The 26,373-nt window shown below is 52.4% G+C and overlaps 1 protein-coding gene across 2 annotated transcripts in view; it reads right to left on the bottom strand.

Moving 5' to 3' along the window:
- The window catches only part of LOC140387024 (contactin-associated protein-like 5), a 1,394,308-nt gene that overhangs the window by 542,380 nt on the left and 825,555 nt on the right, over positions 1–26,373 (bottom strand). For both annotated transcript variants that reach the window (XM_072470006.1, XM_072470014.1), the window contains exon 13: positions 18,749–18,952. In XM_072470006.1, the coding sequence (XP_072326107.1) occupies positions 18,749–18,952 (204 nt within the window). The remainder of the gene's footprint in view (positions 1–18,748; positions 18,953–26,373) is intronic.

The following is a 26,373-nucleotide window of genomic DNA, read 5'->3' as shown; positions in this document are numbered from 1 at the left end:
GAGGCGCAGGAACCCTGCGAGGTGCGTGAACGACAGGGATGGCGTCCGGTCTGAGTCGAATCTTGTACGTGTGTGGCAATGTCCCCATGCCTTCAAAAACCTCCTGGTTGTGAGCGAGGAGGGAATGGAGATTCGCGTGGAACTCAGCATCCGGGAAGTCGGATATCTCATCTGGAGAGAGAGACATGATGCGCTGTACCAGGTGAAGGACCTTACACGCTTGTGCGCCCAGTAACGAGTCCTTTGATGAGCCCACAACTTCGAAGGGGAGTGTGGCCGTGTACCCCTTGTGAGTCACCTGTAGCTGGCAAGATCCTACGGACGGGATAACGTTCCCGTTATAGTCAACCATCTTAAGCCGGGATGGTGTGATGAGTGGTTTGACCTTCATGGCCTGGACTGCAGAGTAAGCAATCAGGTTGGCGGATGCGCCGGTGTCCAGACGGAAGGCGACGCGCGATCGGTTGACCGTCAGGGTGGCACACCACTCATCGTCTGGATTGATGGCATTGACCTTGTTGACATCAATGACGGCAACTCTGAAGTCATCCTGGTCATCTGCATCACTTAACTGGAAGTCTTGATGCGTGGGCTGGACGGTCCTGACTCGTGTGCGAGGTTGTCGAGGATGCGCCGGATCCATGGGTTGAGCCGCACGACAGCGGGCTGCGTAGTGGCCTATCATGGCACATCTGTTGCACTGTTGGTATTTTGCAGGACATTGCCCTTTTAAGTGTAGACCTCCACACTTGCTGCACGTCATGACGTCACGGCGTTCGTTGCGCCACTGCGCATGCGCAGTGCGATCTTGCGGTGGGCGCGCCTGCGCAGTGCGTCCCTCGTTGTGGCCGTTATTCTTGGCGCGCACCTGCGCGGGAGACCGCGAAAAGCGCGGGAAGCGGCCGCTGTCGTCCGGGCCGTGGGGCGGGAAGAAATCGACGGCCTGGATGCGTTCAACGTCGTGGGCGGCCTGGCTTGCCGATTCGACGGCTGGGGACCCCCTCCGTGCCAACTCGGACGCCTGGAATCGGGCAAAACGGCAGGTCGCATTTTCATGGAGGACACAGGCTTCCACAGCAGACGCTAAGGTGAGGCTCTTTATTTTAAGAAGCTGCTGGCGTAGGCCACTGGAGGCAACGCCAAAAACAATCTGGTCCCTGATCATGGACTCTGTGGTGGTGCCGTAACCGCAGGACTGCGCTAGAATCCGGAGGTGCGTCAAAAAGGGTTGAAAAAGCTCCTCCTTACCTTGCAGGCGTTGCTGAAAGATGTATCTTTCGAAAGTTTCGTTTACTTCAGTTTGAAAGTGCTGGTCCATTTTGAGGATGACCGTGTCATATTTGGCCTGGTTTTCGCCTTCCTCGAACACCAGTGAATTAAAGACATCATTTGGGTGGGGGCCTGCGTAGAAGAGGAGCATTGCAATCTTCGAATCATCCGAGACATTCTGTTTTTCGGTGGCACGGATGTACAGGTCAAATCGCTGCCTGTAGAGCTTCCAGTTGGTGCCTAGGTTCCCCGTGACTTGCATCGGCTGCGGTTTGCCGGTGTGGTCCATGTCCAGAATGGCAGGTTGGTAGGCAGGTATCGATCCACTCCTGTACCATGTGGTGTTGGGTGTTCTAACACACAGAAGAGCCAACACAGTTGCATATGGTACAACACTTGTTTATTTAAACTCACTATTTACAACTTGGTCTTTGCACTCTGCACGTGGGGGGCTCCCTGCTTGTGGTGTTTCAACAGCTCTTTCATGCTTCCTTCTCCCCAGACCTACTGACCTCCAGGTGTCGTGCTCGTGCTTTTTATGTGGTTGGTGTTCTTGTCTGTGATTGGTTGTGGTGTTGTGTACTCTGATTTGCCTGTTAGTGTGTCCATCATGATGTGTGTGTTTGAATATCATGACAAATATCACTCAAGAAAAGCAGATTACCTGATCACTGTCGCGTTGCCTGCTGTCTGTAAATTAGTTGCCATGTTGTTTAGCTTCCAATAGTGACCATTCAAGATCTACCAAGCTACGCAACAATCCAAGCACAACCCCTCCAATATATGGCATAATATGCTGATTGCACATCGGACTTATCATCCATTTCAGAATCCTCAGTCAGAGTGGAAGCAAGTCATCCTCAAACCCAAAGGGCTACCGAAGAAGACTCTTCATTGGGTGCGTATTGCTGAGGTTGTGAACGGTGCTGTCTACTCGTAAGTCTACCTTTTTATCTTTCAATCCACGCCAGTATCTTGAGCTCAACACTTGATGAAGGAGGCGGGGGAGTGTGGGTGGAATTTGTTGGTGTGTGATTCAATTATTTCCCATGCACTGATTTCAGTTTGCGTGCCATGCTTAAGCAGAGTGCCCAAAGCCCGGAGATGTAAATTTACCTTGCTGAGACCTTTCCTGCGTATCATTCAGAACAAAGCCCCCTGGAGAAAGAGCTGCCATTCAAACAGGATCAAATGGAGCAAACTATCGGATGAATATTAAATGGCTAATGAGCACTGTTCACACATTGTCTATTTGCCAAAGACTGTCAATGTTATCTCGGCGCACCATTTACCAAATACCTAAGATAAAGGTCCTGTATGCCGACTAATTTGCAGATAAAACAACATTGCCCAGTCCTGCGATTAATGTATTTCCAATTCTTCTTTTTGACACTCGGGTAATGGAAGTTGTGCTAATCGTTGACCTGAAACATTAGCTCTGTTTCTCTTCCCACAGATGCTGCTAGATCTACTGAGTATTCCCAGCATTCTCTGTTTATATTTATCTGACTCCAACTGCTTCAGAATTGAGTCACTATTGACATTTCTGTGCCAGCTCGGCAAGACATTAAACTCAACTATTTACTAAACTCTGTATGACTTCCACTGAATTTGTTTGGCACAATTACTCCAAGATCGCAATCCAGATGAAGGCCGGGATTCTCCGGATCCACCCACCTGAAGAGGTATTCACGATTGGCCGCACAGTAGCACGTCGGGCCAAAGCGGGATTCGCAGCATGTGGCTGACCTATCGCGAGTTTCCATGCCCACCCTGTCGGACATAATGGATTTTCCGACGTTCCCACCGGGACCATGCAAATACCTCCTTAGAGATACTTTACATCCATGGAGAGCAGCACACTCGGCTCACTGGCCAACTGCGATGCTCCAGCTCCCAGCCAAGAGTCCCGCAGGGGTCAATTGGTGCAAAGCTTGAGGATTGTGGACATGGTGGCTTGGAGTTCAAGGGGTGGCAAGGGAGTGTGTACCCTCCCAACAAACAGCTGGCTTGTAATGCAGAACAAGGCCAGCAGCGCGGGTTCAATTCCCCGACCGGCCTCCCCGAACAGGCGCCGGAATATGGCGACTGGGGGCTTTTCACAGTAACTTCATTGAAGCTTACTTGTGACAATAAGCGATTATTATTATTATTGTTATTGTTATTAGGGGGATCTTTCATGGGAGGTGAAGGTTAGCGGACTCACACTGGGCAGGAGGAGCTCAGGTTTGAGGTTCTCCCTGGGTGGGAGACTCATTTGGCTGCTCGCCCCATCTGCAACCTTGAAACAGTCAGTATCTCAGAGACCTTAACACTAGGCATACTGACAGACTTGTTAAGGAGTTTGGAGTACAGATGAGAGCTCTTTCACTTTATTATGAGTGCTGAGTATTTCTGACATACTGGGCGAAATTCTCCGTTATCGGCGGAAAGTCCGCCGATCGGCGCAAAAAACGGCGCAAATCCGACTTGCGTCACGCCGGAAAAATGGGTCGATAGTCTCCGGCCCGAAATGGGCTAGCAGCGACGTAACGGGATCCGCGCTTGCGCAGTGGTTCACGCCGTGCAGCGTCATACGTGCCGCACGGCGTGACGGCTCATAAGGCCGCGCTGCTCCCCCCCACCCGACCGGAACACCCGACCGGAACACCCGACTGGATGGCTGGCCGCCGCTCAGCCCCGAGGTTCGAGTCACGGGATGTGGAGGCGCTCCTGGACGCGGTGGAGCAGAGGAGGGGCGCCCTGTATCCCGGGCACGGCCGCAGAGTTGCCCCACGCCACAGCCGGCGTCTGTGGAGGGAAGTGGCAGAGGCTGTCACCGCTGTGGCCGTGACACCACGGACAGGCACCCAGTGCCACAAGAAGGTGAACGACCTCGTCAGAGCAGGCAGGGTGAGCCTCCCCCATATCCCCCCTCCCCCATATCCCCCCTCCCCCATATCCCCCCCTCCCCCATATCCCCCCTCCCCCATATCCCCCCTCCCCCATATTCCCCCCCTCCCCCATATCCCCAAGTGAATCCAGCCCTAACCTTAACCTCTGCAATGCACGCGCAACCGATGGCGTGCATTCATATACCTGCCTAACAGTGTTGCCTTTTACCCCTGCCACCGCCCCCCCCCCCCCACAGGAGAAGCGCGCACACAACAATAGGGAGCATGTCAGGACTGGAGGAGGCCCCGCTGATGAGAGGCCACTGACCGAACACCAGGAAAGGGCCCTGGAACTGGCTGGTGGACCTGAGGACCGGGAGGTTGCTGATGCAGAGGTCGGGGGCGTAGTAGCAAGTGAGCCACCGACAGCCCGTCCCCATATCCCCCCTCCCCTATATCCCCCTCCCCGTATCACCTGATCACTGCCTGATGTCTAACCATGCATGCTTCATTGTGTATCGCAGGACCAAACGTCCAAGCACCCATCCCCGCAGATGCAGACCGCCCGCAGGATGCCCCTCGGAGGCTACGGGAGACGGAGAGACCCGCACCCTCCAGCATGCGACGCCCGCAGGATGCCCCTCACACACCACGGGAGACGGAGAGACCTGGAGCAACAGGGAGACGACACCCCCGTTTCGTGCAGGAGCGACCACCCAGCGATGAGGGGGGCAGCCACAGGCCCCCGTGTCACATCCGAGCCAGGACACCACTACCCAGGACACTACTACCCAGGACACCACTACCCGGGACACCACTACCCGGGACACCACTACCCGGGACAGCAGTACCCGGGACAGCACTACCCAGGAAGACGAAATAACGGACAGTGACTCAGAGTGGATGGGTGGAGACGAACCCCCACCCCAAAGTGCCATGGACTCAGAGTGGGACGAAGAGCACGACACAACGCCACTGCTGTCACCAACACCCTCCACCATCGCAGAAACACTCACCTCGGTTGGGCACTTTAGTGATGAGGCGTCTGCTACACTCACTGGTGCGCACAACACAGCCGTCCCGGTACAGCAGGTGGAGGTAGGAGCAGCAGAGGGGCCGGGCGGTCGGAGGGCAGCCCAGCCCAAGCGAACATCTGCCGCCCAGATGGATCCCGGGTTCCTGGAGTTACCACACCCACACATAGATCCGATGCAACCACCGACCCGGAGACAAGCGAAGAGGGTGACGGGCGGCTTGCGGCGGCTGCGGTCGCAGGTGGAGGAGTCCACCCGCGTCCAGGAGCTGGGAGTGGTGCCGGTCATGCGTGCCACCCAGGCCGACACCACACGGGTGGCGTCCGCGGTGGAGGCAATGGGTGCGACGGTGTCAGACATGGGGAACGGTTTGCGAGGCCTGGGGCTTTCCGTGCAGGTGGCGTCTGTGGCCCAGGAAATGGCTGCCCTCTCACAGGAGGCCATGAGCCAGTGCCAGCGCCAGATGGTAGAGGCGCTCAACGCCATAGCCCAGTCTCAGCAGGCCATGGCCCAGTCTCTGCAGGCCATCGCCCAGTCTCAGCAGGCCATGGCCCAGTCTCTGCAGGCCATCGCTGAGGGCATCGGCGCCAGTGGCCATGTGCGAGCCGGCGTCGCACTGTCACAGACAGGGTTTGCCAACCTCCTGGTCTCCATGGCTGCAAACCTGCAGACCCCTGTCGATACCAGCACGGGCCTCCAGGACTGGCAGCGCCAGATGTCGGGGGGGCGTCGGATGGCCAGTCCGTTCGCATCCCCCACCCATGTAGAGACCTGGGGGCCATCGGGCACCCCGAGGGAGGAGGAGGTGGTGTGGTCCGTCCCGGCTCCCTTGTAAGGGAGGTCCCGGTACACCGCGACACCTCGGACTCCCCCCCTTCCGTCCAAAGTACATCGGGTGGGCAACGGGCAGGACAGGCTGGCAGCTCGCCATCCCAGTCGCCCGGGCCACAGCCTGGCCCATCTAGGCCAGGACGCCCCAGGAAACGGCCGCCAAAGAGATCCAGTGTCAGAGGGCAGGAATCGCAGGAGTCCACCTCCAGTTCTGCTGTACCGTCTGGGGAACCACGTAGACGTAGTCAAAGGGCCCGTAAGGCCAAACAATTAGACACTGAGTAAGTTGGCACGGTTGCAGGGCACAGATGAGTTTTAGGGGCTAGGGCACATGCATGAACTCCTTTGGTTATTAAAGTCAATGTTACACCTACAGAAGCTGCCTTTGTGCTCTGTCCAAAGTGTGCGGGGGTGTCATGTACGTTGAGCGCGTGTGTGTGTGAGGGGTGATCTTACCTCAGCCCCAGGTGAGTCTGCCCCCTTCCCCATGGGCCGCCATCAACATCCCCCGGGCAGAGGACGGGACCGTGCGCTGCAGTGTCACAGCCGCATGCAGGGATGGTCTGGGTGGATGGTGGTACTGTGGCCATGGGTCAGACATAGTCCAACGATGTAGAGCCAGGAGCACACCGCAGGGCGGGTTGTCATCATCCTACATGGCCTGCGATAGACACGCGTCCACCCGCAACTGTGTGAGCCCGGCCCGTTGTGCCGCAGGTGGATCGGCAATGGGGGGGGGTGGTGTGCATGCGGGTGGGGTGGGTGGGGTTGGGGAGGGGGGTGAGGGTGCTGGGTGGGTGGATGGGTGGGGGGTGTGGGTGGTTGTCTGTTGCCATGGTGTGCGGTCTGTGGCCATACTACCCGATTCCCACGCCCATCTAGTCAGTGAAGCGGGCATCTATCAGTCTGTCCAGTGCCCGCTGGGCCAGCCGGTAACGGTGGACAGCCACCCGCCTATGTCTACCCCGTCTGCCCTGACCATTACCCCCATCCCCCTCATCTGGGGAGGACTGCGCCTCTTCCTGCTGCTCCTCCACTCCGCCCTCCTCTGCCTGCGGCACATCGCCCCTCTGTTGGGCTATGTTGTGCAGGACGCAGCATACCACAATGATGCGGCCGACCCTATCTGACCGATACTGGAGGGCGCCCCCAGAGAGGTCCAGGCACCTGAAACGCATCTTCAGCACGCCAAAGCACCTCTCTATCACGCCCCTTGTCGCTACATGGGCATCATTGTAGCGGTTCTCCGCCTCATTGCGTGGCCTCCGTATAGGCGTCATCAGCCACGATCGCAATGGGTAGCCCCTGTCGCCCAGCAACCAGCCCCTCAGCCGGGGATGGCGTCCCTCGTACATGCCGGGGATGGATGACCGCGACAACACGAATGAGTCATGTACACTGCCTGGGTGACGGGCGCAGATGTGCAGGATCACCAGGCGGTGGTCGCAGACGACCTGTCCGTTCATCGAATAGGTCCCCTTCCTATTAGTGAACATGGCCCTGTTATCTGCAGGAGACCGCACGGCGACGTGCATCCCATCGATCGCGCCCTGGACCATGGGGAACCCGGCCACGGCAGAGAAGCCCACGGCCTGGGCATCTTGGCTGGCCCGGTCCACGGGGAAGCGGATGTAGCGGTGCGCCATGGCATATAGGGCATTTGTCACTGCCCGGATGCACCGGTGCACCGATGTCTGCGATATGCCGGACAGGTCCCCACTCGGTGCCTGGAATGACTCCGTTGCATAAAAGTTCAGGGCCACCGTAACCTTGACGGATACGGGGAGAGGGTGTCCCCCGCCAGTGCCACGCAGTGACAGGTGTGCCAGCAGGTGGCAGATGTGTGCCACGGTTTCCCGGCTCATCCGGAGTCTCCTCCTGCATTCCCGGTCCGTGAGGTCCTGGTATGACTGCCTGGGCCGGTACACACGGGGCGCCCTCGGGTGCCTCAGTTGCCGTGGGGCCGCGACGTCCTCCTCCCCCTCCTTGTCCTGTCGGTCGGGTGTCCCTCCAGCCTGGGCGGCTGCCGCCTGCCCCTCTGCAGCAGCCTGCGCCGCCGCTCTGGCATGCTCATCCTCCTCCTCCTCATCCAGGGCAACATAGACATGAACGGCTGCCGCCACGGCGGCCAACATCGCTGGATGATCTGAAAACATGACGGCCTGGTGGGGGGAGGGGAACGACGACATGTCATCATTGCCCATATCCCCTCCTCCCCCCAGCCAGGTGGCATGGACCGCATGGGTCCAACTGTTGGAGGCTGGCACCTGGCCAGGTGGACCAACTCACTTGCCCTCCCATCCCCCTCCCCAGCAGGGACCCCCCCCCCCCGGCACGGACCCCCCCCCCCAACCACCACACCGGCAGGGACCCCCCCCATCCCCCTCCCCGGCATGGACCCCCCCCCCCCATCCCCCTCCCCGGCACGGACCCCCCCCCCCAACCTCCACCCCGGCACGGACACCCCCCCCAACCTCCACCCCGGCACGGACACCCCCATCCCCCTCCCCGGCACTGACCCCCCCCCCAACATCCACCCCGGCACGGACCCCCCCATACCCCTCCCCGGCACGGACCCCCCCCACCCCCCTCCCACCCCCCCAACCTCCACCCCGGCACGGACCCCCCCCATCCCCCTCCCCGGCACGGACCCCCGCCCCAACCGCCACCCCGGCACGGACCCCCCCCCCAACCTCCACCCCGGCACGGACCCCCCCCATCCCCCTCCCCGGCACGGACCCCCCTCCCATCCCCCTCCCTGGCACGGACGCACCCCCCCACCCTCCACCCAGGCACGGCCCCCCCCCCCAACCTCCACCCCGGCACGGACACCCCCATCCCCCTCCCCGGCACGGACCCCCCCCAACCTCCACCCCTGCACGGGCCCCCCCATCCCCCTCCCCGGCACGGACCCCCCCCCCATCCCCCTCCCCGGCACGGACCCCCCAACCTCCACCCCGGCACGGACACCCCCATCCCCCTCCTCGGCACGGACACCCCCCCCAACCTCCACCCCGGCACGGACCCCCCCATCCCCCTCCCCGGCACGGACCCCCCCCCAACCTCCACCCCGGCACGGACCCCCCCATCCCCCTCCCCGGCACGGACCCCCCCCCCCATCCCCCTCCCCGGCACGGACCCCCCAACCTCTACCCCGGCACGGACCCCCCCATCCCCCTCCCCGGCACGGACCCCCCCCCCCAACCTCCACCCCGGCACGGACCCCCCCATCCCCCTCCCCGGCACGGACCCCCCCCAACCTCCACCCCGGCACGGACCCACCCATCCCCCTCCCCGGCACGGACCCCCCCCAACCTCCACCCCGGCACGGACCCCCTCCCGGCACTCCCCCGGAGCCCAGCCTATTCTAACCACCCCCCCCCCCCCCCCCCCGCCGCACACACACACACACAAGCCGAGACACACCTCTCCACACACATTCAGACTGCGGCCACGCCATCGCCTGCCCAGAGCCAACCCCCCAGGCCGTCACTCACCTCCACGCTGGTCGGCGTGAATCTGGAGCACAGGGTCACGCCGATGAAAAGGAGGTTTAATTTACGTCGACGTGAACGGTCATCACGTCGACGGGACTTCGGCCTATCCGGAAGGGAGAATATCGGCAGGCCGAAAATCGGCTGCCTTGCGCAGACCCGTGACATTCTCCGCGGCAGCGGCGACATTAACGCCCCGCCGACTTTTCTCCCTTCGGAGACTTCGGCAACCGGCGGGGACGGGATTCACGGCGGCCAACGGCCATTCTACGACCCTCTGGGGGGTCGGAGAATGACGCCCACTGAGTGGGTGCATGTGTTAATACCAGGTATTGCGGTACCAGAGAGAGGAATAACCATTGGCTAGACCGCGGGGTCTACCATTGGGCAATGTACATAGCCCCGCCGTCTTGCTGCTGGGTACAGTTCTATCTGATTGAAGCTGAATCGATATGACTCCACGTGGACGCAAGCGTATTGATTGTGCATCAATTTAATCAGATAAGTACTTATGAAGGATGGATCTCCGCATCAAGCCGGCGTGCCTTCAGCTCAGCCCGCACGCAGAAAGTTCTATCGAGATTTTTAAGCATTGGCTGGCATGCTTCCAGAGCTACCTCGAGACGGCTGCCGACACCCCCACGGAAAGGCAGAAAATGCACCTCCTACGCTCGCGGGTCAGCCCGGCGATCTACCCCCTGATCGAAAGGGCGGCGAACTATGATAAAGCCATGGAACTGCTGGAAGGACACTACATTCGTCCACTTAATCAGGTCTACGCCCGTCACCTGCTGGCAATGAGACGGCAGAGCCCACATGAGACACTAGAATATTTCTACAGGGCACTGATCGTGCTGGGCCAAAACTGCGGCTGCCCAGCGGTGACGGCGAACGAGCATTCCGAACTTTTAATCCGAGACGATTTTGTGGCAGGTATGATCTCCCCCGACATTCGCCGAAGGCTGCTCGAAATGGAGATGCTGGGCCTCACCGAGGCCCGGGCCCTGGCAGGGTCCATGGACGTGGAGCACAAAAACGCCATTGCGCACGGCCTCGCGCGCACCGCGCCCCCCTGGGCTGCGTGGCACCCCGCCGCGGCAGCCCCCCAGACTTACCCGCCTAACCGCCAGACTTACCTGCTAACTCCACAGGCCTGCGCGGCAAGGCGTCCCGCTACCGCCGCCGGCAACACTGCTTCTTCTGCGGCCAGGCGAATCACCCGCGCGCGCGCTGCCCGGCCTGCACCGTCACCTGCAAAGGGTGCGGCAAGAAAGGCCACTATGCCGCGGTCTGCCTCGTCCGCACGGTGAACGCGGTATCCAACCACTACCCTCAGCCATTCCTCCAGCTGCCCGCGACGCAACCACAGCCGTTCTTCCACGTCCCGACCGTCCCAGGCCCACCGCCGCACTCCCTTTTCCCAGCCCCGCCAGCCCAACACGCACCGCAGCCTTTGCCCCGCCAGGCAGCGTCGCAGCCGCAGCCATTCTTTCCCCCTCCGGCAACCATGCTGGAGGAGTACGCACAGCCATTCTGTCCTTCGCCGGTCCAATCGTCGGGGTCTCTGTCCCCGAACCCCATGGGCGATCCCTGGCCGGCGCCAACTTGGATGGGGCCTCAAGCCCCCAGCGCGGCTGGCTATGCGCCGCTTGACCAATACCCATTGTTGCCCTTTTTGACAGTATGTGTCGAAAGGGTCCACCTGCTGCATGCCAATCCCCAGTACGCCTACGTAGCGTTCCCCGACGGTCACCAAGATACGGTCTCCCTCCGGGACATGCTCGCCCGCCGGAGTACCACGCGCGCCCGAGCCACTGACACCACCCGCCCCCCCCCCCCCCCCCCCGTACCTGACCGGAGCATCAGTACTGCCGCCAGAACCCCGACCCAGAGCCGAGCAGGCACCAACGCCCCCTACAGGCACCCCTTCCTTCTGCCAATCTTTCGACCTTACAGCGCCGCCTAGGGGTGACGAAACTGCCTGGGAGGAAGCCACCACATTCCCGGAGTCACTACTGCCGGGGCCCTCACCAGGATCGCCGCCGACACTTAGACGCTCCAGTAGGACGACCAGGCCGCCCAATCGTCTGATTGCAGCACCATGAGGAAAATTAACAACGCAAGAACTTTCTCTGTAACCCTCGATAGCATGGTACCTGCAATACATGGTCCTACCATGAAAAGGCGACAGTAATGCTGGCCATCACCCCGCCGACTCCTTTTTTAACAGGGGGTGAATGTGGTAATACCAGGTATTGCGGTACCAGAGAGAGGAATAACCATTGGCTAGACCGCGGGGTCTACCATTGGGCAATGTACATAGCCCCGCCCTGAGAGGCGGGGTATAAGAACCAATGCCGTCCCAGCAGCTTCACTTCTGTAACTTGGCTGCTGGGTACAGTTCTATCTGATTAAAGCTGAATCGATATGACTCCACGTGGACTCAAGCGTATTGATTGCGTATCAGTGCATTTGACCACAGTCACCTTGTGTGCTTAAAAAGGACTTTGTGTGCTTACGAGACCATTATAGCTTAAGATATACTTTGCAATCTGTGTTATCTTTAAATCTGAGTGTAATTGTTAAGCTAAGGAGGGAGTAGAGAAGTATTGCATTAGATTTTTTTCATGTTTTTCATGTTAATTAAATGTTTTTTTCCCTGTTATTAAACCTAATTAGCCGTCCTGTGAATCGGTTCCTCCATGTTTTATAAAACAAAACGTTAAAGTTGCGGTCGTTTGAGCCAGGGTTACATTCTGGGATCTTCCTGTCCAATTATAACATCAACTCAGATTGTAACACTATCGCGCTGTAAATTTGTTCAGTGCTGTGGGCCATTCTTATTTAGCAGAAATTAATAAAGACTTATAATAAGCTTGCATCTCCCATATTGACCCTGCGTAAACCTGAAATCATTCAAAACTCTCCTGCCCGCGTTCTGACACGCACAAAATCTCATTAACCTATCATCCCTCTGGTCATCAGCCTAATTAGCACCTGGCAAGCAAAGTCTTAATTTTAAAATTTTCATCCTTATTTTTAAATCCCTCCATGGCGTCACCCTTCAATCCTTTCGTACAACCCATTAGAATCCATAAAAGAATCCAAAGAATCCCTACAGCACAGAAGGAGGAGGCCATTCGCCCATTAAGTCAGCAGCGACTCTCTGAGGAAGCACTCTACCTAGGCCCGCTCCCCCACCCTGTCCCCATAACCCCACCTAACCTGCACATCTTTGGACTGTGGGAGAAAACCGGAGCACCCGGAGGAAACCCACTGAGACACAGGGGGGAGAAAGTACAAACTCCACACAGTCACCCAAGGCCAGAATTGAACCTGGGCCCCTGGCAGCAGTGCTCACCATTGTGCCACCATTCCACCCCTTTGAGGTAGCTGTGAAATGTCTCAGAATTCTGACCTCAAGCATCCCCAACTTTAATCGCCTCACCATTGTTGGCCATACTGCGTCGAGGCCGTAAGCTCTTGAATTCACTCCCTATACATCTGTACCTCTCTAACTCGCTTTCCTTCTTTAAGACACTCCTTGAAATCACTTCTTTGACAAAGCTTTTGGTAACCTGACCTAATACCGTCCTTTGTGGTGTACAGAACCCCCTGTCAATTCCTGTTTGTCCCTCGTTTATTCCCTTTGTTTACTATTGTTTTGGCTTTTATCATTTTTGTCCCTGGACAATTACTGGGACCTACACCTTTAAGATGGACTTTACCTTGTAAAAAAAAAGGATCCAGCTGAATCATCGGTGATGATTCGTCTTGATGGACTTGGTTTTCAGCCAATGAGCTGCTTACTTTACAGGGCTCTTGGCTGATATTCTGTGCTGATTGGTGCTGATCAATTTGGAATGTTCGGCCAGGCTTGTAAGGCTTCATCTGGCTTTTAGTTTTGGTTTGAGCAAGAAGCTGGAGGGTCACAGCCTGATCTCTCTCTCACCCTTATCTGATGGACTCTCTTTGCGGTGAAGGGTAAATACACCATGAGGGGATCAATTAAAAGGTTCTACCAAAGATAGCAACCATTTATATTGTATTTCAAAGAATTAGTAGCTGTTATCTGCTAGAGGGGGCTCGGGTGGGGGGAGGGGGGGGGGAAGGGGGGCTTAGGGGATGCTCATTTTGAGAGGGGGGGTTGTGTCAATCAGTTTATTGTTCTTTTTAGTTTACGGTTATTTTGTTGCTTGTACTTTTGGATAAAATGGCAAAAGCTTAATAAAAACATTTTTTGACAAAAGAATGAAAGTCTTTCCTTTTTTTCTTCTCATCGAAATTGCATAGACCTGAAATCGAGGAATTCATTTTGACAGAGCTTCCATTGATTGCCCACCAGCTCCATGTATGTTTGATGTCATGTGAGAATCATTTCAGGTTGAAGTTATCACTGCATTCTACAAATGATTTTACTCATTTCTTTTGTTGCATGAGTCACAATGGCAACTGCCACCTTGCTCACTTTAGTGCATGCACAAACAGTGACCCCCTGATGTGCAGAACACTCCATTGAGGGATATCTCCTCTGTGAAGAGAGGAAAATAATAAGGAGTGATTGTTGTATGAAACAGTTGTTTTTGAATGGGGCTCTTCACTCAATGTCGGGAAACCGGGATAGCTTTTTGTCTTTGTAGAATCCCTTTCTGTTTCCTTAAGGGATTCCTTTGCCTCCATTTGTTCCAGAACAAGAAAGGGAGGCTAGTAGCTTGGTCAACATCCAACAGCCAGGGAGGCCATAATATTAAAGCTCAATGGAGTGCGAAGCTACAGGCAAAGGGATAATGGGTCACAAAAGGCCTTTTCCTGGTTTTCATTTAAGTTAATGCAGCATTACTAAATACAGAACCAATTGTGGACTAAAGTATTTCAGAAGTAGACATTATATTGGTTCAGACTGGCATTTATATTTGATTGCTATATATAGAAATTAATGAGCTGTTTGAAAATAGGATCATTGGCTCCAACAATTTATCTGTCCTCGGACTGGTGCCGTTCCCCACCTATTGTACACCATTGGCTGAACAAGCAGAATTGAATAAACGTGAATGGAGCTTCCAATGTGATTCAAACCTGCCCCAGCTTCGCATAGCAAGATCGTGGATGAGGGTGTTTTGAAATGGCGGCACGGTTGCACAGTGGTTAGCACTGTTGCTTCACAGCGCTAGGGACTCTGGATCGATTCCCGGCTTGGGTCACTTCCTCTGCGGAGTCTGCACGTTCTCCCCGTGTCTGCGTGGGTTTCCTCCGGGTGCTCCAGTTTCCTCCCACAAGTCCTGAAAGACGTGCTTGTTCGGCAAATTGGACATTTTGAATTCTCCCTCTGTGTATCCGAACAGGCGCCGGAATGTGGTGACGAGGGGATTTTCACAGTAACTTCATTGCAGCATTAATATAAGCCTACTTGTGACATTAATAAAGATTATTATTATTATTATTATTAAAGGAACTATTCAATTGGTCTCACACCCCTGCTCTTCGCCCATTGCCCGACAATTATTTTCCCATTCAATTGTCTGTCTAATTTCCTATTGCAAGTCACACGGAGTCTGCTTCAACCACACTTCAGGCAGCGCTGTGTGAAAAAACAAATCTCCTCAACTCCCCTCTGGCTCCTTTAGCCAATTATCTTCAATCTGTTTCTCTCTGATTACCAGTTCACCCACCAGTGAGAACAGTTTCCTCATATTTACTCGATCAAAACCCCGAAATATTTTGAACACCCGTAATATATCACCCCAGCATCTTCTCTGTCGCAAAGAGAACAATCCCCTTGTTTGCGATCTCTTCACATAACTTATGTCCCTCATCCCTTATGCAATTGTGGAATGTACAAGATTTCAGGCCACGTTGAGCAGCACCATAAATCACTCCGCTCAAAATCTCAGAAAGTAATATGAGAAAGTTATGCGGCACAGCGCGGACAAAAGCTGGAATCAGCCACTTGTCAAAATTAACTCAGACGTCTTCTCACAGTTAGCTGATCGCTGACATCGACAGAAACAATTCTGATTCATTCTGTCACTTTTCAGCGATTGTGTTGAAACACATTGACGGAGTTTTCACGGCTGAAATCCGCTTACTGCCCCTACCTCCACCACGTGTATCAGATCTTAACCCCCGGGTTTAAAAGTAACAGGCCTCAACCGGGAAACTTTATTCCTTCCTAACAATTACACAGAGGGCAGGGTTTAATGGGACCCTGATGGTGGGGAGGGGTGTCGTGAAATTCATTGGGTGGCCCTTTCAGTCACCACTCAACCACCCCGGTCTGTTCACCATTTTTCAGGGGGCAGGTGGGGCCTAGGGTGACACACGCCTTCTTTCCCCAATTAATGACTACTTCCCATCGTGGCTCCAATCCTGAGCCCAGCAAGAAAGGTTTATGGAAGGCAGGATGGATCTGATGCTCAACAGGTCTTGGGCTGGTGGCTGGTGATTGGGTGGGGGAGCCTCTATTACTGGCTCCTTTTTGAAATCAGGCACCCATCCCCAAGGTCTGGGCCCCACAGCTCTCCCTTCACACCTGGATTTCAAAGCATGACCTCTCCTAGCCTCTCTCCACGCCACTCCCAGGCCTCCCCGCCCCACCGCGCCACAAATCTCTGCACTTATCTCAATCTTGGGGCTCCAGCACTTTTAGTGGATGATTGCTTGCAGTCCCAGCAGCTTCGACCGCTCTCTTCCCTGCTCTCCAGTCAGTCTGAGGCCGCCTGACTCTAACATTCACTTTTAAACTAGTGAGACCCCTAGTGGGCAGTCGGTGAATTACAACACAACCATGATACCACTACACTCCCCGGGACTTGGCGTGGCCAATACTAATCCCTCAACCAACATCACTATCAGGTCATTATCACCTCGCTGTTTGTGGGATCTTGCTGTGCACAAGTAGGGCTGGGTTAGCTCAGTGGGCTGGACAGCTGGTTTGTGATGCTGAGACTACGTAGCTCACAGCCAATCACATTGGCTGGCAGGTCTCTGAGGTGAGGCTTCTTCCAGATTGAAGGGCGGAGAGTTCGCTTCCAGCCAATCACTTCTGTGTGTTGGGATCAGGAAAAACATTTCCATGTGGGCTACGCAGAAATGTTTGAAACTATATAGCAACTTTCATGACCCAATTTAAAGCCAATTCTGTCATTTAGGAAGTGTCGTAGGAAACACGGCAGCCAATTTAATAATATTAATCACCTTTTATTGTCACAAGTATGAAGTTACTGTGAAAATCCCCTAGTCGCCATCTTCCGGCGCCTTCGTGTACACAGAGGGGGAATTCAGAATTCTCAGCTGGTACGGGAATTGAACCCGTGCAGGAATTGAACCCGTGCTGCTGGCCTTGTTCTGCATCACAAACCAGCTGTCCAGCCCACTGAGCCAAACCAGCCCTACTTGTGCACAGCAAGATCCCCAAAACAGCGAGGTGATAATGGCCTGATAGTGATGTTAGTTGAGAGGTTACTATTGGCCATGACAAGTCCCGGGGAGTGTAGTGGTATCATGGTTGTGTTGTAATTCACCGACTGCCCACTAGGAGTCTCACTAGTTTATAAGTGAACGTGAGAGCCAGGTGACCTCAGACTGACTGGAGAGCAGGGAAGAGAGCTGTTGCTTGTGCATGTTAATACTGTTATTCATCTGCGGTTTTGTATGTAGTTGACCCACAATTAATGTTCATAAATCGTTTATAGTTTGAGCTACAAGTGTTCTTGTAATATAAATCAGGCCATCCGACAAGAACATTACAGAGCGAACTCCCATGAAATTGTGCCAGGGGATCTGTTACATCCATCCGAGAGGGTTAATGGAACTATTGGTACCTTGACCTACACCTTTATGCCAACTGCATGGGAACTTCCTTTGGGGCAGTGGTCTAAACAGGCACATCCTGAGGTCAACTGAAAGTAAGCTGACAGTTGCTTTCAAAGAAAGGTAGGATACTAGGGTATAGAAAGAAAATAAAGCTTGAAGTGACTGGTTTTAACTTTCTTTATTCTATACATTCAACAGAGGGAGATGTGACACCTAAAGTGTGACAGATGAATGCCAGACTAAAGAAGTAAGAACAGTTTTCCTTCAACTACTGCCCACTAACTTACTCCAAATGTGAGTTTTCCATGGTGGAAAATAGCAGTGCCCAAAATTCTGATTAACTGCAAATTTCTTGCGATGTTCCCTTGTAATCAAAATCCTTTCTCAAAATGAACAAACGGTTCTGCTAAATGTTATCAATCCATTTAATTTTTTTTATTTCGAAAACTTCTGCTACGTCATGCCAAAATGTCCTATTCCCTTTTGAAAACCATTTCAGCCTCTTTGCCTGAGGCTACGTTGGTCGTACTCTCACCTTGGAGTCAGGAAGTGGTAGGTTCAGGTTTCACTCAATCTTGATTACAAAATCCAGACTGATCAACACCGGGAAGGGAGTGCCGCACTGTTGGAAGTGCTCTCTTTCAGATGAAGTGTTACACCGAGACTCCTTGGATGTGAAAGATCGATGGCATTCATCAAGAAGGAAGGGTGCTCCTGTCCAACATTATCCCTCACTCAATTCCATCACAACATCTACCTCGTCATTTATCTCAGGCTATTTTGAAAACATGCATTTCTTACGGGATGTGGACTTCGCTGGCTGGGCCAGCATTTATTGCCCATCCTCAATTACACTTGGGAAGGTGGTGGTGGTGAGTTGCTTACTTGAACCGCTGCAGCCCCTGAGGTGTAGATACACCCACAGTGCTATTAGGGAGTGAGTTCCAGGATTTTGAGCCAGCAACAGTGCAGGAACAGCGATATATTTCCAAGTCAGGATGGTGAGAGACTCTCAGTGGTGGGGTTCCCAGGTACCTGCTGCCCTTGGCCTTCTAGAAGGTAGTGATCGTGGGTTTTGAATTTAGTGGGACTTTGCTGTAGCAGTTTAGCTGCCATGTTTCTCGACAAGAGTGGCGACAACTCAAACTACATTCTTGACTTGAAATGCAAGGTCATGAAAGATGCCATATAAATGCCAGTGCTTCCTTTCTTAGCCTCTCCTCTTAACTATGGGAGTTTTGTATGTGCCAATCTTTGGGGGATGGAGGAATTAATCAGGTTCCACTGGAGGACAACAGCATGTTGTTGTAACACTGAAAGTCAAAGACCAATTTCACAGCAATCTTGGTACCTCACCAGTAGGGGAGGTGAATTGCATTGCACATTCAAGGCCAGTTGACTTGGTGCAATTAAAGGCATCAGTGGCTACACTTACCAGGTGTATTCAGAAGGCGCGAGTTCTTGCAGTGGTAGCCAATCTCCTGCTCACAGTGCTCAGCGCTGTTAATCATGGTTTGCAGCTGTTTCACGTTGGCGCTATAGTTGAAGGACACAATATAAGGCTCATTGTGATTGGGCGAACCACGTAATTTGGTTTCCTTCGTGTTGTTGTGCTGAATTATGGTCCAGGTTGTATCTTCTGTCAGAATAAGGAGTACAAAACGTTAATGGAATGTAACAGCTCATTGTACAGCCTTGAACAAGAGTGGTAAACAGAAAATCAATTGGTGTTTTACCCATTGCGACAATCTATCGTCATTATGATTATATGCTCAGCATTCGTTTGCCTTCAATGCAAGCCCGAGCACTTCCTCCAAGCCTGGGCCCTGCTCATTGCAAATCAGAATTCTGTGCTGACTGCTAACACTGAATATCAATCAATCCCTCGGTTGCAGAAATATAGAATTCAATTTGAGTTGTATTACGTAGTATGTACAGCACACAAACAGGTGACACGACCCAACTAATCTATGGCTACTTTTATGTGCCACACGATTTTCCCCCATGTTACTTCATCTCATTCGATCAACATCTTTTAATTCCTTTCTCCCTGTCTTTATTTAGTTTCTCCTTATATGCAGCTATGCTATTTGTCTCAATTATTCCTTGTAGCAGCAAGTTCCTGATTTCAAGCCACTGTGAGTAAAGAACTTTCCCTAAATTCCTCTCTGGAAGTGTTTCATGCTCATCCGCACAATATCGAGACAACATTCAGGCTTTGGGCAATGAGTGGCAATTAACATTTGTGCTGTGCAAGGGCAATGGAAATCTCCAACAAGAGAGAATCAAGCCACCTCCCCACTCATGTTCAATGACATTATCATCTCTGAATCTCCCCCCACGCTCAGCACCCTGACCAAAAGTTTAACTGGACTAGCCATATAAATATAGCGGTGGCGAGTGCAGGTCAGAAACTAGGAATTCTGTGGCAAGTAGCTGACTCCCAATGTTGTTCCATAGTACCCAAGAAGCTTGACGCCATTCAAGACAAAACAACCTGCTTGTTTGGCACCCCACCCACTACCTTCAACATTCACTCCCTCCACTGCCGTGTACAATGGCAACCGTGTATACAATCATCAAGATGCACTGCAGAAACCCACCGACCCTCCTCAGACAGCACCTTCCAAACCAGCGACCTCAACCATCAAGAAGAGTAAAGGCATCAGAACACCACCTCCACCACATGGACTGCAACGGTTCGAGAAGGCAGTTCACCACCACCTTTCCAAGGGCATTCAGAAACGCACAATAAATACAATGACCAAATCCTGGGAGATAATTCTAATTATTAGCGATAATCGTATATTTATGACTCCCAGTGTTGCATTAAATGTAACCCCGTCCCCCCACAAATACAAACATCTTTCCTACATCTCCACTATTGAACTTGTTCATAATTTTAAGGACATCTACGAGGTCATCCCTCAGCCATCACTTTTTCAGAGTTAAGTGCCCCAGTCAGTTTGGTCTTTCCTGACAGTATAACTTCTCACTTCCGGTCTCAGGCTCCTAAGTATAATTAATAATAATAATAATAATAATAATCGCTTATTGTCACAAGTAGGCTTCAATGAAGTTACTGTGAAAAGCCCCTAGTCTTCTCTAGAACCTCTATATCCTTTTTGCAATATGGAGACCAGAACTGAAGGCATGGGTATGACCTAAACAATATTCTATGTATATATATTTCCCTTATTCTTTCATGGGATGTGCGGGTCACCTGCGAGGCTAACATTTGTTGCCCATCCTAATTTCCCTTGAACTGAGTGACTTGCTAGGCCATTTCAGAGGGCAATTAGTAGTCAACCATGTTGATGTGGATCTGGAGTCACATCTAGGCCAGACCGGGAAAGGATGGCAGATTTCCTTCTCGAAAGGAGAACCAGATGGGCTCTAATGACAATTGATAACAGTTGTCATGGTCACATTCTGGATTTTGTTGATTGAATTCAAAGTCCACCAACTATCGTGGTGGGAATTGAAGCCATTACCCCGCATATCATCCTGGGCCTGTGAATTACTAGTCCAGTGACCTTCCCACGACGCCACAGGCTCCCAGTTTACAATACTTACTCTGCTCTTGAATTCTATTCCTCCAGAAATGAATTCCCGTCAATTGTATTGCCAGACCTCAATTCCAGACCTAGTGCTTTGCTGACCCGCACGCTTAACGCAGGGACTCCATCGAGCTTGGTTAACCCAGGGTGTGGGATATGTTTATTTTTATTCATTCGTGGGATCTGGGTATCCCTGGCAAGGCCAGGACTTGTTGCCCATTCCTGATTGCCCTTGAACTGAGAAGCTTAGCTAAGCCATTTCAGAGGGCAGGTGAGAGTCAACTACATGGCTGTGGACCTGAAGTCACAAGTAGGCCAGACCCAAGTAAGGATGGCACATTTCCTCCCCTAAACAGGCATTAGTAAACCAGGTGGGCTTTCGCAACAATCAATGAGAAGTGTCAAGGTCACATTGCAGATTTTGTTAACTGGATTTAAAATTCCCCCGTCCGCTGCGATGGAATTTGATGAGGTGTCCCCAGAGTATTATTAGGCTGGGCCTCTAGGTTACTAGCTTAATAATTCAGAGGAGACTGGTGGGCAACAAACATAGATTTATTTACACCATTTACAAAGGTCTGTATAACGCAGCACATCGCTCCCAGTACAATCCTAACTAGGAGGACTAATCACACCAGGCTCTATTTTGATCCTGGTTTTAAGTTAGCTCATTCGGGGTCTGGCATCGCCCCCCCCCCCCCTCCCCCCCCGCCCGACCTGAGAAGCTTGCATGAGTCCCAATGGGGAGCCAATGATGGCTTCCCTTATACTATTTGTTTTGTGAAATTATTTTGCTTAACATATGTGTCTTCATTCTTCAGCAAATATCTGTCCAACACTCTCATGTGGACTTGAACAATGACTGATCCTGACATCAGAATTCACTGGCTGCAAAGCACACTTTTCATTCTCCTAACCCCTAATTTCAATGCATTTGTACATCCGCTTTCCTCCTTGATGTCAACGGCGGATCAGTGGGCAGTATTCCCCTTTCTGTGTCAGAAAGATTGAAGTCTCACTGCAGAAACTTGAGCACAAAGTTCAGGCCAATGTATCAGTGAGTGAGGGAGCACTGCTCTATTAGGAGAATTGTTCAACCAGAGGCAAATCCTCGCTCCCTGGTGGACAGAAAGCATGCCATGGCACAGGTGGAATGATGGCACAGGGGTTAGCACTGCTGATTCACAGCTGCAGGGATCCGGGTTCGATTCTGGATTGGGTGACTGTATCGAGTTTGCACTTTCTCCCCATGTCTGCGTGGGTTTCCACCGGGTGCTCCGGTTTCCTCCCACAGTCCAAGGTTGGGTGGATTGGCAAAGCTAAATTGCCACTTGATGTCCAAAGATGTGCAGGTTAGGTTTTAGGGGATAGGGCTGGGTGGGCAGGTGAGTGGGTCTGGGCAGAGTGCTCTTTCGGAGGGTAGGTGCACACTCAATGGGCCAAATGGCCTCTTTTTGCACTGTAGGGATTCCATGATTTCGAAGAGTGGGCAAATTTTCCCCAGTGTCCTGGCCGATATTTATGCTTCAACTAGAATTACTTCAAAATCAATGAGTGCAATCTTATGGAGGCAAGGGGACGAATGGCCATCAGCAGAAGACCTGATGAAAGTCCCACGTCACCTCTCTTCAGGTGGGCTTTCCGCAATGTGCGCTACTCAGGGAATTGAAATGTCAGCCATGGGCCTTCCTCAGCATCAAGACCCCCAGAGGCAGAGGTCCCACTGTCCGAGAGCCACCGGTCAATCGGAGGCCGGTGGATCAGTTCATAGATTATCATAGAATTTACAGTGCAGAAGGAGGCCATTCGGCCCGTCGAGTCTGCACCGGCTCTTGGAAAGAGCACTCTACCCAAGGTCAACACCACCACCCTATCCCCATAACCCAGAAACCCCACCCAACACTAAGGGCAATTTTGGACACTAAGGGCAATTTGTCATGGCCAATCCACCTAACCTGCACATCTTTGGACTGTGGGAGGAAACCGGAGCACCCGGAGGAAACCCACGCAGATACGGGGAGGATGTGCAGACTCCGCACAGTCAGTGGCCCAAGTCAGAATCGAACCTGGGACCCTGGAGCTGTGAAGCAATTGTGCTATCCACAATGCTACCGTGCTGCCCACAGTTGTCGCTGGATTGCTGGCCATGGGGAGAATGAAGATTTGATTTGCTCGAAATCTTTTAAAATCCTGCGGGGTATTGACAGGTTGGATGTGGAGCGAATGTTTCCTCCTGTCAGAGAATCTAGGACTAAGGCTCACTGTTTTAAAATAAAGGGTTACTCATTTAAGGTGGAAATGAGTAGAAATGAGTGGGCTAAGACAGCTGGCTTGTAATGCAGAACATTCCCGTGATGCGGGTTCAATTCCCGTACCGGCCTCCCCGAACAAGTGCTGGAATGTGGCAACTAGGGGCTTTCCACAGTAACTTCATTGAAGCCTACTTGTGACACTAAGTGGTTATTATTATTATATTATAAGTTATTCCTCTCAGACTTTTGTGAGTCTCGGGGACTCTCATCCCCAAAACGCAGTGGAGGCAGCGCCTTTGAACATTTTTAAGGCAGAGCTGGATAGATTCTTGATTAACGAAGGGGTGAGAGTTTATGGGGGGGTAGGCGAGAATGTGGGGCTGAGGTAACAATCAGATGAGCCACGATCTTATTGGAATGGTGGGGCAGGCTCGAGGGGCCGAGTGGCCTACTCCAGCTCCTAATCACATGTTTGTATATTCACAAGGGAAGAGTCAAAGAGTAGGGTCACTGGCGGGGGGTGGGGGGTGGAATGGTGGTGGGTGGGATGTGGGGTTGGCAGCAAGGGCAGGGGGGTGGCTCTCATCAGTAAGTGCTTTCTGCGGTGAAACCACTCAGCCGCTTTCGTTGTGGTGAGATGCCGTCAATCACAGCAAGAGAGTTTATAAACATTGTGATTAGCATCAAAGCAGGACACTTGAGATGCATTCAAGCGTGAAGTGAAAGATAGATGAACAATCCACCAGGCAGCTGTCTCTGGAACAATAAAAACATCAATCAAGGGCTAATGCAATTAATTGCTGTGTGAAATTGAATAGAGTAAGTGCATTTCAAAGGCTGTCAAGTGGTTTGAAGTCCTTTCAATGCATGTGGCGTTTGAGGACGCCTCTGACACTTGTAACAGCTGCTGCTTTAAACACTTTTGGCTAAGGCAGCAGATGTTAAGTGGTCACTTGAGGGCCATAATAGGAGCATCGGCAGGCCTCCCGCTTTGATGCCATGTCAGCTTCGCCATAAAATCACGTCCGGGTCGGACACCTTTCCATGATATTTTACCCTCCATGGGTCATCCCCGCACCTCATAACCACTGGTGGAAATGCGTAAAATTCTGGCCTATTGCCGGGACTAGGATGGTTCTCTGCAGATGGTTCTTCCTTATCGTGGTGGGCGACCCACCTCTGCCTGTTCCAACCAAACAAGAAAAGCAGCAGAGATTGGCACCTTATCAGGTGAATGTTCTTAATAATTTATAACTTATTTTTGAAAGAAAGAATTGTACCAGCAACGATTTTCTCCATGTGCCTCGCCCAATCTTGGAGCTTTTGTTTTTTGCAGCTGGAGAAAGACCAAGTGAAGAGGCAGATTTTGCAGCCCTTGAGGTGGGACTCACCCACCTTCTTGTAGCTGCGTACCCACAGCTGTGGGCAGAGGGGCACGTAGCTATACCCGAGAATAACAACTTGTTGGAAATGTCCCAAAGCAAGTCACCGGACTGTAATCAGTCAAATACTTGACAAAGAAAAAAAGAGATAAAAGTGATCAAATATTTTGTTGAAGAGGTAGAGTTAAATAAGCTTCCTGGAGCAGGGAGGGGGAAAGGAAATCATGGGTGCAGAAGGGACAGTAATTGGAGGGAGGCAGAGATCTTGGAGGACTGGAGGAGTGAGGATAGGACAAGGTCATGGAAGAATGTTAACACAAGAAGAAACATTTTAGATTATCGGGAGAGAGAGCTAATGCTGGATGACAAATGGAAAGGCACTGGGCAGACAGGACTTAATGCACCTTTGGCTACCATGAGTGACTGCCATGGCGCGATTTCCTGGGCAGTTCTTGGCAGCCAATGGTTCAAACATAATGTGAAAAACTGTCAATCATAAGCCTGGATGGCTATTCCAAGGCAGCCAGCATGTTACGTTGCATTTCACACTCAAGCGATCAGCAGGCAGTTTATATGCCGAGTGGCCTTATCTGCCAAGATGCTGGTCAACCATATCTTCACTTACTGGCATACCTGACAGCATGGAGTCTGGTGCAGCATGTTGCCATATGCTGTCAGGATGCCTGCTGCTAACATACAGTTTGGGGATAGTGCATTCTGTAATGGTTACTGATTAGCTTCGGCCTCAGACTTGCTTTACCTTCTTGTACACATGCAGCAGTGCTGACCAATCAAACTTGTCAAACATTATACAGGACGCCCAGTTCCATTTTGCATTGAGGTCTACGGAAGGGAAATTGAGCAGGTTCATGAAAGGCAGCCAAGTCGATATTGCAAATTACACACCATCATCCTCAGGCACAGTTTCAAGGGTACCCGATGCTCTCAAGTGAATTGCCCAAACAACCATCTGGTATGTGTTCTCAGACAGTGACAGCCAGCTAAACATATCTTGGAATTGCATTAAAGCTCTGCCTGGTTTTCTCAATGCCCACAGCCCACTCTGATCTACTTCCTAATTGAGTCATCAGTTGACTGGGAGCTCCAATGTCAGGGTGAAATGTTGGTCCTAACCCTCAACTTGTCGGCAGTGGGACTCACTCAGTAATTTTGACAGAAGCGGCCTCCTGACTGGCAGAGATTGTTGCTTTCACTGCTCAATAGAACAGTGATACGCACAAATTGAAAAAGAGTGTCTTGGGCTCATTAATGGGCTAACAAAGTTCCATGATTATGTGTATGGCCCTCCAACCTTCATTGTGGAGACTGACCACAGGCCACTGGTCGCCAGCATAAAAAACAATCTAAGTGAGAAGTCGCCGAGACTGCAACGAGTGTTTATGAAGTTGCAGCGGTATGATTTTGAGTTGGTGTCTACGCCAGGTAAACGTCTTATCGTGGCTGACACGCTTTCCAGAGCTACCTGCACTGAGGAACCACTCCAGTTGGACCCAATGTTGCAGAAAGTGATAAATTACATACATGAAGGATGGCCCAAAGGATCATGTTAGAGTTTCTATAATAGTCGTGCAGAATTAAGTGACATTACGGCACTTCTGTTTCTGTTTCTGCTATGAAATCAGCGGATTGTGATTCCACAGGCATTGCAGTCAATGATCCTCATTAAGTTGCATGAAGGGCACTTAGGGATGGAAAAGTGCAAGAGGAAATCCAGGGAGGCAGTCTATTGGCCTGGGATCAACCATGACATTGAGTTGATGGTGGAGAACTGTGAAACATGCCAAAGATTTCAGCGCAAGCGGAGCAAGGAACCTATGCAGATAGGCGGGACAGTCACTACTCCGT

This window comes from Scyliorhinus torazame, chromosome 2 (assembly GCF_047496885.1).
Source record: "Scyliorhinus torazame isolate Kashiwa2021f chromosome 2, sScyTor2.1, whole genome shotgun sequence".
Taxonomy (NCBI): Eukaryota; Metazoa; Chordata; class Chondrichthyes; order Carcharhiniformes; family Scyliorhinidae; genus Scyliorhinus; species Scyliorhinus torazame.
This window is presented reverse-complemented; position numbering and strand designations above follow the sequence as displayed.